The sequence below is a fragment of the Stenella coeruleoalba genome, assembly GCF_951394435.1.
Source record: "Stenella coeruleoalba genome assembly, chromosome: 6".
Lineage (NCBI taxonomy): Eukaryota > Metazoa > Chordata > Mammalia > Artiodactyla > Delphinidae > Stenella > Stenella coeruleoalba.
In genome coordinates, this window is record NC_137151.1 from 55427007 (window position 1) to 55440271 (window position 13265).

General features: G+C 37.8%; 1 protein-coding gene across 1 annotated transcript in view; it reads right to left on the bottom strand.

Moving 5' to 3' along the window:
• CCDC148 (coiled-coil domain containing 148) overlaps positions 1-13265 on the bottom strand; it is a gene marked incomplete at its 5' end in the record, with an annotated part of 198694 nt that overhangs the window by 167509 nt on the left and 17920 nt on the right. The window contains 2 exon segments of the mRNA XM_079925257.1: positions 2892-3013; positions 3944-4006. Coding sequence (XP_079781383.1) covers positions 2892-3013; positions 3944-4006 — 185 coding nt within the window.

The following is a 13265-nucleotide window of genomic DNA, read 5'->3' on the forward strand; positions in this document are numbered from 1 at the left end:
GAAGATTGTATAAAGGAAAGAAGACTGTTTGAAAATGATGAGGTATCCAGGACACATTTTGTTCTCACTGACCAAATTCAAAACAATGGATATTACAAAAATGCTTTCAAAGGAAAATTATTTATTATTATGAATCAATGGAGACTAAAAATGGAAGCAAAAAGCTTGTCAAAATGATTGCTACAGAATGTGAACCATTTTCAGTAGCTGATGGCAAGAGATACTTTGAGATTTGCCAAGCTATGAATCCCAGGTACCAAGTTATTTCTAGAAAATATATAACTAAAAAGCTTCTTCATGAATGATATTCTGTGAACAAAAAGGTTATTGATGTTATTTAAAATGTCAGTTGAGAGTGATCATCCATTTAACCTCATAAATGTATAACACAGTGACCAGAGAAGCACTATAGTTAGCTGACAGTGCTAAGAAATTATTGTCCCTGAACTTAATGTCAAACTCAAAAAACCACATTAATAATTTAAAATTTTAAATATGTTTACTCTTTGATAGAAATCCTATCATCAAAGAGAAATTCACTTTGACCAAATATTGATTTTAACATTCAACGATTCCCCATTCATCCAAAATGTGCATCTGGATAGAGGAATAGATAGATGGACAGATGGACAGACAGATGGATGAACAGATATATAGATAATATTTGGAATATATATATGAACATATATGTACAGTCAACCTTGAACAACACAGGTTTGAACTGCATGGGTCCACTTATATGTGCATTTTTTTCACTAAATACTACAGTATCACACAATCTGCAGCTGGTTAAATCTGAGGATATACAGCCATAGATATAGAGCAACCTTGGATTCAGAGGGCTGACTAGGAGAGCTAACTATAAATTATACACAGATTTTCTTCCAATAGATGGTCAGCACCCCTAACCCTTGCATTGCTCAAGAGTCAACTGTACACATTCCAATACCGAAAAGGGTGCAGACAAAATGTTTGTAGTGGCAACTTTACTACAACAGTACTTTGGGAGAGAACTAAAAAACATTCATACTTTTTGGCCCAGACATCCCAATCACGGGAATTTATCCACATAAAGTGTCTATGCATGAAGATATTTACGGAAACATGATTTTCAATATCACAAACTTGGATACAACCTAAATATCCAAAAATTGGAATGTGATAAGGTATTCATCTTTTTCTATTTGGAGTACTCATCACTCCTGTTTTTGTTTGGCTAATTCTTATTGTCCTTGAGATTCCAATTACAATGTCACTTCCTTGGAAAAGCCTTCCCACCCATTTAGGATCAAGTCCTGTTATTATACACAAGACATTCTTTTTTATTGGAGTTTATATTTAATATAATTTTATTTCAGGGCTTATTTGATAAACACTGGCTTCTCTCCTCCCTCTCTCCTGCAAATAGTACACCCCATGAGGGTAGGTGTTATATATTGTTCACCATTATATATTCAAGGCACATAATAAGTATTTATTATATGTATCAATACATATGTGTATAGATGGTATATATACAACAGATCAGTACAGAAGTCAGAAATATGAAAATAGTTTTATTAGGATGATAGTTATGTAAGTGATTTTGCCATAAAATTTCTTTGAATAACATTAAATTATTTTAAAGCTATATCTGAAACAAACAAATAATGCCCTACTTTTTAAGTGGTCTCCTTAGTTTGAGGAGACATAGCTCATGAATATATGGTAATTTCCCCAGAATAGGGTATCAAATGTGCCTTGAAATCATGAGAGTTGCCTTTTTAGAAAGACATTAACAATAAAAAGCTATGTAAAACTAATATAACACAAAAATATTAAATATACATGAAAGCTTGTAAATTGCTAAATATGTTGCTTTGCTAAACCAGATTTTTTAATTTAACCAAGCAATGAAAATGCTGTTTATAATGTACTCTATTATTTGCATAAGAGGGAAACATACTGCCTGAATAATCCTAAACCCATCCATGGTCCTAAAATACTGTGCACAATCACTTGCACATAAACCTCTTTCAAATCTAGTCGAGGCTCACCTCTTCTTAGATCAGGGCAAAAAGGGAATTCGAGAAAAGAGAGGCACCTGGGGGCATACTTTGTATGGTGTTGCAGAAGGAGCTTTAAATTAGATGATAATCCATGGCTAGCACTTACTAGCAATTTTTATTTTTTTTAGATTATGTTAGAAATTGTTGAAAATTAATGAGATAGCTATCTTTCTAAAAATAAAGTTGAATTCAGGCCTCATGTGGTTGTTAAGAACATTAAATGAGTAATGCATGTAGACTACATAGCACAGTGTCTGAGAGCATTCAATAAATGTTGCTATTCACAGGGCTTCCCTGGTGGCGCAGTGGTTAAGAATCTGCCTGCCAGTGCACGGGGACACGGGTTTGTGCCCTGGTCTGGGAAGATCCCACATGCCGTGGAGCAACTAAGCCCGTGCGCCACAACTACTGAGCCTGCGCTCTAGAGCCCAGAAGTCACAACTACTGAGCCCTCAAGCCACAACTACTGAACCTGTGTGCTGCAACTACTGAAGCCCGTGCGCCTAGAGCCTGTGTTCCACAACAAGAGAAGCCACCGCAATGAGAAGCCCATGCACCGCAACATAGAGTAGCCCCCGCTCGCCACAAATAAAGTGCACATGCAGCAAGGAAGACCCAACACAGCCAAAAAAATAAAGAAATAGGAAAAAAAAAATGTTGCTATTCACTATTACCAATAGTTGGAAGATTCTAAAAACTATTTAGAATGTTATTTATTTTCACATTTCATTGTAACTACCATTTTACTTTCTAGCAATTCAATTTTCCAAAACTAGAAAACACACACACACACACACACACACACACACACACACACACACACACACACACACAACTTCTAACCTTTAGCTCCGTAGAGGCAGAAGCTAATTTTTTTGCTTCGGTTAATGCATGCAATTGTTGATAGTCTACTGGTTTATACTTGGTGCTTCTCATTTCATTTTTCATATGAAATACCAGATTATCTGTTTTTCATCAAAAACAGAAAATGACAAAGAAATAGTATTATGTTATTGGAAGTCAAAATAGAATTATGGCAACATGTTGACTGCAGGTCTTATTTTTAAAGATTTTTAAGCAAATATGAGAAGTAATATATTGCAATATTTGTAGTATATTTGAACCTCAATTTCTGGAAATTTAAAAAATATTACCACTATATTCCTTGCATAAAATTACTTCTAAAAGGGCATAAAAGGAATACTTCCATTTAAGTTAGTACGTTGAGAATTTTAGAAAATTATATTGTCAAGTTACAAAGTGTGACCATTCTTTTTATTTAAAATGTGTTAGTCATCAACTGTGAATATTTAAGTATCACATTCTTATGAATCAAATTAAGTAAATAGAATTTTTAAAGTCATAGCTGCATTTTTAACTTAGAAAAATTGATTTCAATTAAATACGAAAAAAGGTTGAAACTGAAACCTAAAAAATTTAATAGGCCAGATAAGATTAAAATGATACAAAATGTTTGGGCAGCCATTCTCCATCCAAGCATATAAAATGTCCTAGTTTAGTTTGATACTAACTATTTTGATAAAGTAAAACATAGGTAGAGGATACTCTAAGGCCAAGTAGCATGAAGTATAAAAATTTGGGTAATTCAAGCATCATTGCCTCAATGATGTGAAAAAGTCAGCTGTGCGTTGTAAGGCAATTAAGATTTATTAAGTATATCATGGATCACATGACTGCAAGAAGCTCCCAAATGATTTAAGGACAAGCACAGGAAAGAATGGTTGGCCTGACTATTGTAAGGGAACTGGAGAAATCTTCAATGTGACCAAAAAATGAACCTTCCATTATTAAACTTTTGAAAATCAACATTCCAATTTTATATCACCAATAATCCACCATAAATCATAAAACAGGCTTAGAAGTAGAAAAAATACCTGAGGTATCATTTTTCTGAACTGTCATGAATGGTCGGTCTCTTTTATCCATGTTTTCCATATCTGTCAAGGAAACAAAAGAGAGCTAATAACATTTTACAATGTAATTTTAAAAACTGTTTTAAAGATATGTTCATTGTAGTGATTTTTGAAATAATGTCCAGGACCGGATGCCATAACTCCATGTATTTTATTAAAATTTGTTTCTCTTTGCTCCTAGAAGCCTCCTTCCATTAGTTTTTTCTCTGTGTGCTTTTCCTGATCTTGGTTTCTCCAACCAATCTCTTATCTCTTAGTTACCCTCTCTTGGATTGTCCCAGTGACTGGTAAATATTTTGTGATTAAAAAATTGTGTATGTTTTATCTTGAGTTCTCGAGAGGAAAGAAACACCTAAATTAAAGAATAAAGCAGCTAGGCAAATTACTTATTACTTCTCTTCAGCAATGCAGTACTTGTGGTGGATATGGGGATGTGCAATCCACTTCTAGAAAGCACTTGATGCTTACCTGTCACCAGCTTCAGGGTTGGACTCAGCTGCAGAGAACAGCCTTGCCCAAAGGCACACCATTCCTGGGGTAGCCTATACCCAATGACAGAGTGAGGCAAGGATGTAAAGACCCAGCAGTTTGGGCTTAATGCAGGTCACTCTGATGGGCAATATTGGCTCCAGAGCTCCCTTCGGGGTTGACCCACACTTTGTTGGACCTGCATTGAAATTGAGTTTTTTATTTGCCCAATCTTGCTTCTCCCTTCTTCCTTTCACAGGTATGGGTTCCTGATAAATATCTAGCACTCCAAACTCTGCCTCAGCGTCTCCTTCCTAAGAACCCAACCTGAGGAGCACCAAACTGAACTGACATCTTTTTATGGCACCCCCAGGGCAAGATACTAGTCAAGTGGTTCTTTAAATAACAGAACACATTTTTCATACATTTTCGTTCCATATCTACTAGGTTGAACTGATCGTGTCTAGTGGCCTTTGCAGTAACCTAAATCTTCTTAAATGGAAGAAGTCACACAAGTCCATGATTTTCAGAAACTCTGCCAAGTTACCAAGAATCACGGAGATTGCTCACCAGCTTTAGGAATCTAGGGATAAACCTCAGTGTGTAATTTCTATAGGGTCTTTTGTTTTAAGCCTTTGATAATATTGACAATCCTCATACCATCTGCCTTCTACTCATACCCATATCCTATCCATTAAGATTCTTTTTCACTCTGGAAGATTTTGCACATCTAATCTGTCCACCTGCATTGCCTCAAGCTCCCATCACCTCCTGCCTGGATGACAGAGGCATTCTACTTTGTACCTTTACAGTGCATTCTCCAAACAGCAGCCCAAGTAACCTCTTAAAAACTCTAAGCTGACCTTGTTGAATCCCTTCAATTGTACCCATACCCTTTAAGATAGTATCCAAACTTCTTTAAATGGCCTATAAGGCCCTGGATGATCTTGCCTTTGATCACCTCTCTACCCTCATCTCATTCACACATTCCAACCACACTGGTCTTTCTATTTCTCAAACATACCAAGTTCATTCTGCTTCAAGGCCTTCCCACTTGCAGTTCCCTCTGGTATTTAAGGTGAGGGCTTTGGTCATATTGGAGACTTACTCAGTTTTCCTGGGACTCGCCCACGTATACAAGCTATTAAACTTTAGTGTGATTTTCCCCTGTTAATCTGTCTCATGTCAATTTAATTATTAGAACAACCAGAAGAACCTAGAACGGTAGAGGAAAATTCTTCTTCCCCAACACTATATGGTTCAAACTTAACTATGACCTTGATGAAATAAAATTTATATCTGAGGGCAAGACAAAAAAAATTTAAACAAAATTTTCATCTGCCTGCTTGACCCTCTTCCCTCCCCTGCAGAGTGTACTGTGCATCTGCATTAACCAGACCTCCTCAGGAGATCACCTTTCTCCTTAATCTTTTAATGGGTTATGATGACCCACTATTAGCTTTGTAAGCACAGATCTGGATTGTGTAATCTGTCATTTGACTTATAACTCTATGTCTCAGAAATTTATATAACTGTGCTTTGACATATAACTGGTGGAACAGCCCTCAGAGCTTTCTGAAAGACTGTCTCCAGGTAATAATCTTCAGGATGGCTCAAATAAAATTGTCCATTTATTTCTAGATTGATGAATTTTTTTAAACATATTTATTGGGGTATAACTGCTTTACAATGGTGCGTTAGTTTCTGCTTTATAACAAAGTGAATCAGCTATACATATACATATATCCCCATATCTCCTCCCTCTTGCATCTCCTTCCCACCTTCCCTATCTCACCCCTCTAGGTGGTCAGAAAGCACCGAGCTGATCTCTTGTGCTATGCGGCTGCTTCCCACTAGCTATCGATTTTACATTTCATAGTGTATATATGTCCATACCACTCTCTCACTTCATCCCAGCTTACCCTTCCGCCTCCCCGTGTCCTCAAGTCCATTCTCAACATCTGCGGCTTTATTCCTGTTCTGCCCCTAGATTCCTCAAAACCATTTTTTTTTTTTTTACATTCCATATATATGTGTTAGTATATGGTATTTGATTTTCTCTGACTTACTTCACTCTGTATGACAGACTCTAGGTCCATCCGCCTCACTACAAATAACTCAATTTCGTTTCCTTTTATGGCCCAGTAATATTTCACAGTATATATGTGCCACATCTTCTTTATCCATTCATCTGTCAATGGACACTTAGGTTGCTTAAATGTCCTGGATATTGTAAATAGAGCTGCAATGAACATTGTGGTACATGACTCTTTTTGAAGTATAGTTTTCTCAGGGTATATGCCCAGTAGTGAGATTGCTGGGTCATATGGTAGTTCTATTTTTATTTTTTTAAGGAACCTCCATACTGTTCTCCATAGTGGCTGTATCAATTTATATTCCCACCAACAGTGCAAGAGTGTTCCCTTTTCTCCACAACCTCTCCAGCATTTATTGTTTGCAGATTTTCTGATCATGGCCATTCTCAATGGTGTGAGATGATACCTCATTATACTTTTGATTTGCATTTCTCTAATGATTAGTGATGTTGAGCATCCTTTCATGAGTTTGTTGGAAATCTGTATATCTTCTTTGGAGAAATGTCGATTTAGATCTTCTGCTCATTTTTGGATTGGATTTTTTGTTTGTTTGATATTGAGCTGCATGACCTGCTTGTATACTTTAGAGATTAATCCTTGGTCAGATGCTTCATTTGCAAATATATTCTACCATTTGGAGGTTGTCTTTTCCTCTTCTTTATGGTTTCCTTCACTGTGCAAAACCTTTTAAGTTTCATTAGGTCACATTTGTTTATTTTTGCTTTTATTTCCATTTCTCTAGGAGGTGGGTCAAAAGGATCTTGCTGTGATTTATGTCATAGAGTGTTCTGGCTATGTTTTCCTCTAAGAGTTTGACAGTGTCTGGCCTTACATTTAGGTCTTTAATCCATTTTGAGTTTATTTTTGTCTATGGTGTAAGGGAGTGTTATAATTTCATTCTTTTACATGTAGCTGTCCAGTTTTCACAGCACCACTTACTGAAGAGGCTGTCTTTTCTCCATTGTATATTCTTGCCTCCTTTATCAAAATTAAGGTGACCATATGTGCATAGGTTTATCTCTGGGCTTTCTATCCTATTCCACAGATCTATATTTCTGTTTTTGTGCCAGTACCATACTGTCTTGATTACTGTAGCTTTGTAGTATAATCTCAAGCCCAGGAGCCTGATTCCTCCAGCTCCATTTTTCTTTCTCAACATTGCTTTGGCTATTCAGGGTCTTTTGTGTTTCCATACAAATTGTAAAGTTTTTTGTTCTGGTTCTGTGAAAAATGCCATTGGTAGTTTGATAGGGATTGCACTGAATCTGTAGATTGCTTTGGGTACTATAGCCATTTTCACACTGTTCATTCTTCCAAACCAAGAGCATGGTATATCTCTCATCTGTTTGAATCATCTTTAATTTCTTTCATCAGTGTCTTATAGTTTTCTGTATACAGGTCTTTTGTCTCCTTAGGTACGTTTATTCCTAGGTATTTTATTCTTTTTGTTGCAGTGGTAAATGGGAGTGTTTTCTTAATTTCTCTTTCAGATTTTTCATCATTAGTGTATAGGAATGCCAGAGATTTCTGTGCATTAACTTTGTATCCTGCTACTTTACCAAATTCATTGATTAGCTCTAGTAATTTTCTGGTAGCATCTTTAGGATTCTCTATATATAGTGTCATGTCATCTGCAAACAATAACAGCTTTACTTCTTCTTTTCCAATTTGGATTCCTTTTATTTCTTTTTCTTCTCTGATTGCTGGGGCTAAAACTTCCAAAACTATGTTGAATAATAGTGGTGAGAGTGGACAACCTTGTCTTGTTCCTGATCTTAGTGGAAATTGTTTCAGGTTTTCACCATTGAGAACAATGTTGGCTGTGGGTTTGTCATATATGGCCTTGTCATATATGGCCTTTATTATGTTGAGGAAAGTTCCCTCTATGCCTACTTTCTGAAGGGTTTTTATCGTAAATGGGTGTTGAATTTTGTCAAAAGCTTTTTCAGCATCTATTGAGATTATCATATGGTTTTTATCCTTCAATTTGTTAATATGGTGTATCACATAGACTGACTTGCATATATTGAAGAATCCTTGCATTCCTGGGATACACACCACTTGATCATGGTGTATGATCCTTTTAATGTGCTGTTGGATTCTGTTTGCTAGTATTATGTTGAGGACTTTTGCATCTATGTTCATCAGTGATATTGGCCTGTAATTTTCTTTCTTTGTGGCATCTTTGTCTGGTTTTGGTATCAGGATGATGGTGGCCTCTAGAATGACTTTGGGAGTGTTCCTCCCTCTGCTATAGTTTGGAAGAGTTTGAGAATGATAAGTGTTAGCTCATCTCTAAATGTTTGATAGAATTCGCCTGTGAAGCCATCTGTTCCTGGGCTTTGTTCGTTGGAATATTTTTAATCACAGTCTCAATTTCAGTGCTTGTGATTGGTTTGTTTATATTTTCTATTTCTTCCTGGTTCAGTCTCTGAAGGTTGTGCTTTTCTAAGAATTTGTCCATTTCTTCCAGGTTGTCCAATTTATTAGCATAGAGTTGCTTGTAGTAATCTCTCATGATCCTTTGTATTTCTGCAGTGTCAGTTGTTACTCCTCCTTTTTCATTTCTAATTCTGTTGATTTGAGTCTTCTCCCTTTTTTTCTTGGTGAGTCTGGCTAATGGTTTATCAATTTTCTTTATCTTCTCAAATAAGCAGGTAGGTTTATTTGAGCTATAGCTCAATAAGCTTTTAGTTTTACTGATCTTTGCTGTTGTGTCCTTCATTTCTTTTTCATTTATTTCTGAGCTGAGCATTATGATTTCTTTCCTTCTGCTAACTCTAGGGTTTTTGTTTTTTGGTTTGTTCTTCTTTCCCTAATTGCTTTAGGTGTAAGGTTAGGTTCTTTATTTGAGATGTTTCTTGTTTCTTGAGGTAGGATTGTATTGCTACAAACTTCTCTCTTAGAACTGCTTTTGCTGCATCCCATAGGTTTTGGGTCATCATGTATTCATTGTCATTTGTTTCTAGGTATTTTTTTATTTCTTCAGTGATCTCTTGGTTATTAAGTAGTGTATTGTTTAGCCTCCATGTGTCTGTATTTTTCACAGATTTTTTACTGTAATTGACATCTAGTCTCATAGCATTGTGGTTGGAAGATACTTGATACGATTCCAATTTTCTTAAATTTTCCAAGGCTTGATTTGTGACCCAAGATATGATCTATCCTGGAGAATGTTCCATGAGCCCTTGAGAAGAAAGTGTATTCTGTTGTTTTGGATGGAATGTCCTATAAATATCAATTAAGTTCATCTTATTTAATGTATCATTTAAAGCTGGTGTTTCCTTATTTATTTTCATTTTGGATGATCTGTCCATTGGTGAAAGTGGGGTGTTAAAGTCCCCTACTATGATTGTGTTACTGTTGATTTCCCCTTTTATGGCTGTTAGCATTTGTCTTATATATCGAGGTGCTCCTATTTTGGGTGCAAAAATATTTAAAATTGTTATATCTTCTTCTTGGATTGATCTCTTGATCATTATGTAGTGTCCTTTGTCTCTTGTAATAGTCTTTATTTTGTCTGATATAAGAAGTGCTACTCCAGTTTTCTTTTGATTTCCATTTACATGGAATATCTTTTTCCATCCCCTCACTTTCAGTCTGTATGTGTCCCTCGGTCTGAAGTGGGTATCTTGTAGATGGCGTATATACGCATCTTGTTTTTGTATCCATTCAGCCAGTCTATGTCTTTTGGTTGGAGCATTTAATCCATTTACATTTAAGGTAATTATCAATATGTATGTTCCTATTACCATTTTCTTAATTGTTTTGGGTTTGTTATTGTAGGTCTTTTCCTTCTCTTGTATTTCCTGCCTAGAGAAGTTCCTTTAGCATGTGTTGTAAAGCTGGGTTTTTGGTGCTGAATTCTTAGCTTTTGCTTGTCTGTAACGGTTTTAATTTCTCCGTCTAATCTGAATGAGATCTTTGCTGGGTAGAGTGATCTTGGTTGTAGGTTTTTCCTTTTCATCACTTTAAATATGTCCTGCCACTCCCTTCTGGCTGGCAGAGTTTCTGCTGAAAGAGCAGCTGTTAATCTTATGGGAATTACCTTGTATGTTATTTGTCGTTTTTCCCTTGCTGCTTTTAATAATTTTCCTTTGTATTTAATTGTGGATAGTTTGATTAATATGTGTGTTATTGTGTTTCTCCTTGGATATATCCTGTATGGGACTCTCTGTGCTTCCTGGATTTGATGGACTATTTCCTTTCCCGTATTAGGGAAGTTTTCAACTATAATCTCTTCAAATATTTTCTCAGTCCCTTTCTTTTTCTCTTCTTCTGGGACCCCTATCATTCGAATGTTGGTGCATTTAATGTTGTCCCAGATGTCTCCAAGACTATCCTCAATTGTTTTCATTCTTTTTTCTTTATTCTGCTCTGCAGTAGTTATTTCCACTATTTTATTTTCCAGGTCACTTATCCGTTCTTCTGCCTCAGTTATTCTGCTACTGATTCCTTCTAGAGAATTTTTAATTTCATTTATTTTTTGTTCATCATTTATTGTTTGCTCTTTCGTTCCTCTAGGTCCTTGTTACAAACATTTCTTATATTTTCTCCATTCTATTTCCAAGGTTTTGGATTATTTTACTATCATTACTCTGAATTCTTTTCAGGTATACTGCTTATTTCCTCTTCATTTGTTTGGTCTGGTGGGTTTTTACCTTGCTCTTTCATCTACTGTGTGTTTCTCTGTCTTCTCATTTTGCTTAACTTACTGTGTTTGGGGTCTACTTTTTGCAGGATACAGGTTCGTAGTTCCCGTTGTTTTTGCTGTCTGCCCCCAGTGGCTAAGTTTGGCACAGTGGGTTGTGTGGGCTTCCTGATGGAGGGGACTAGTGCCTGTGTTCTGGTGGATGAGGCTGGATCTTGTCTTTCTGGTGGGCAGGACCATGTCTGGTGGTGTGTTTTGGGGTGTCTGTGACCTTATTATGATTTTGGGTGGCCTCTCTGCTAATGGGTTGGGTTGTGTTCCTGTCTTGCTAGTTTGGCATGGGGTGTCCAGCACTGGAGCTTGCTGATCATTGAGGGGAGCTGGGTCTTAGCATTGAGATGGAGATCTTGGGAGAGCTTTCACCATTTGATATTACATGGAGCCAGGAGGTCTCTGGTGGACCAATGTCCTGAACTTGGCTCTTCTACCTCAGAGGCACAGGCCTGACACCCAGCCAGAGCACCAAGATACTGTCAGCCACATGGCTCAGAAGAAAAGGGAGAATAAATGAAAGAAAAAAAAGAAAATAAAAAGTTATTAAAATAAAAAATAAGAAAATTATTAAAAATAAAATAAATTAAAAATAAAAAAAAAGAAAGAAGAGAGCAGCCAAACCAAAAAACAAATGCACCAAAGATAACAAGCGCTAAAAACTATACTAGAAAGGAAACAACAACAACAAAAAATGGACAGACAGAACACTAGGACAAATGGCAAAAGCAAAGCTATATGGACAAATCACCCTAGGAAGCATACAAATACACACTCACAAAAAGAGAAAAAGGAAAAAAATATATACATCTATATATTAAAAAAAAGGGAAGAGAGCAACTAAATCAATAAAAAAATCTACCAATGATAATAAACTCTAAATAGTAAACTAAGATAAACATAAAAGCAGAAAGCAGTCAGTTGCATAGAGCAAACCCCAAGTCTACAGTTGCTCCCAAAGTCCACCGTCTCAATTTTGGGATGATTGGTTGTCTGTTCAGGTATTCCACAGATGCAGGGTACATCAAGTTGATTGTGGAGATTTAATCCGCTGCTCCTGAGGCTGCTGGGAGAGATTTCCCTTTCTCTTCTTTGTTCACACAGCTCCTTGCGTTCAGCTTTGGATTGGCCCTGCCTCTGCATGTAGGTCACCTGAGGGTATCTATTCCTGCCCAGACAGGATGGTGTTAAAGTCACAGCTGATTAGCGGGCTCTGGCTCACTCAGGCCGGGGGGAGGGAGAGTTACAGAATGCGGGGCGAGCCTGTGACAACAGAGGCTGGCATGACACTGCACCAGGCTGAGGTGTGCCATGTGTTCTCCCGGGGAAGTTGTCCCTGGATCCCGGGACCCTGGCAGTGGCAGGCTGCACAGGCTCCCTGGAGGGGAGGTGTGGATAGTGACCTGTGCTCGCACACAGGTTTCTTGGTGGCTGCAGCAGCAGCCTTAGCGTCTCATGCCTGTCTCTGGTGTCCTCGCTGATAGCTGTGGATGGCACCCGTCTCTGGAGCTTATTTAGGTGGCACTCTGAATCCCCTCTCCTTGCGCACCACAAAACAAAGCGGCAAGAAAAAGTCTCTTGCCTTTTAGGCAGTTCCAGACTTTTTCCCGGACTCCTTCCTGGCTAGCTGTGGCGCACTAGCCCCCTTCAGGCTGTGTTCATGCAGCCAACCCCAGTCCTCTCCCTGGGATCTGACCTCCGAAGCCTGAGCCTTAGCTCCCAGCCCTGCCCACCCCAGCGGGTGAGCAGACAAGCCTCTCGGGCTGGTGAGTGCTGGTTGGCACCGGTCGTCTGTGTGGGAATCTCTCCACTTTGCCCTCTGCACCCCTGTTGCTGTGCTCTCCTCCATGGCTCCAAAGCCTCCCCTCGCCGCCACCCCCCATCTCTGCCAGTGAAGGGGCTTCCTAGTGTGTGGAAACTTTTCTTCCTTCACAGCTCCCTCCCAGAGGTGCGGGTACCATCCCTATTTTGTCTCTGTTTTTGTCTCTGTTTTTCCTTTCTTCTTTTGCCCTATCCA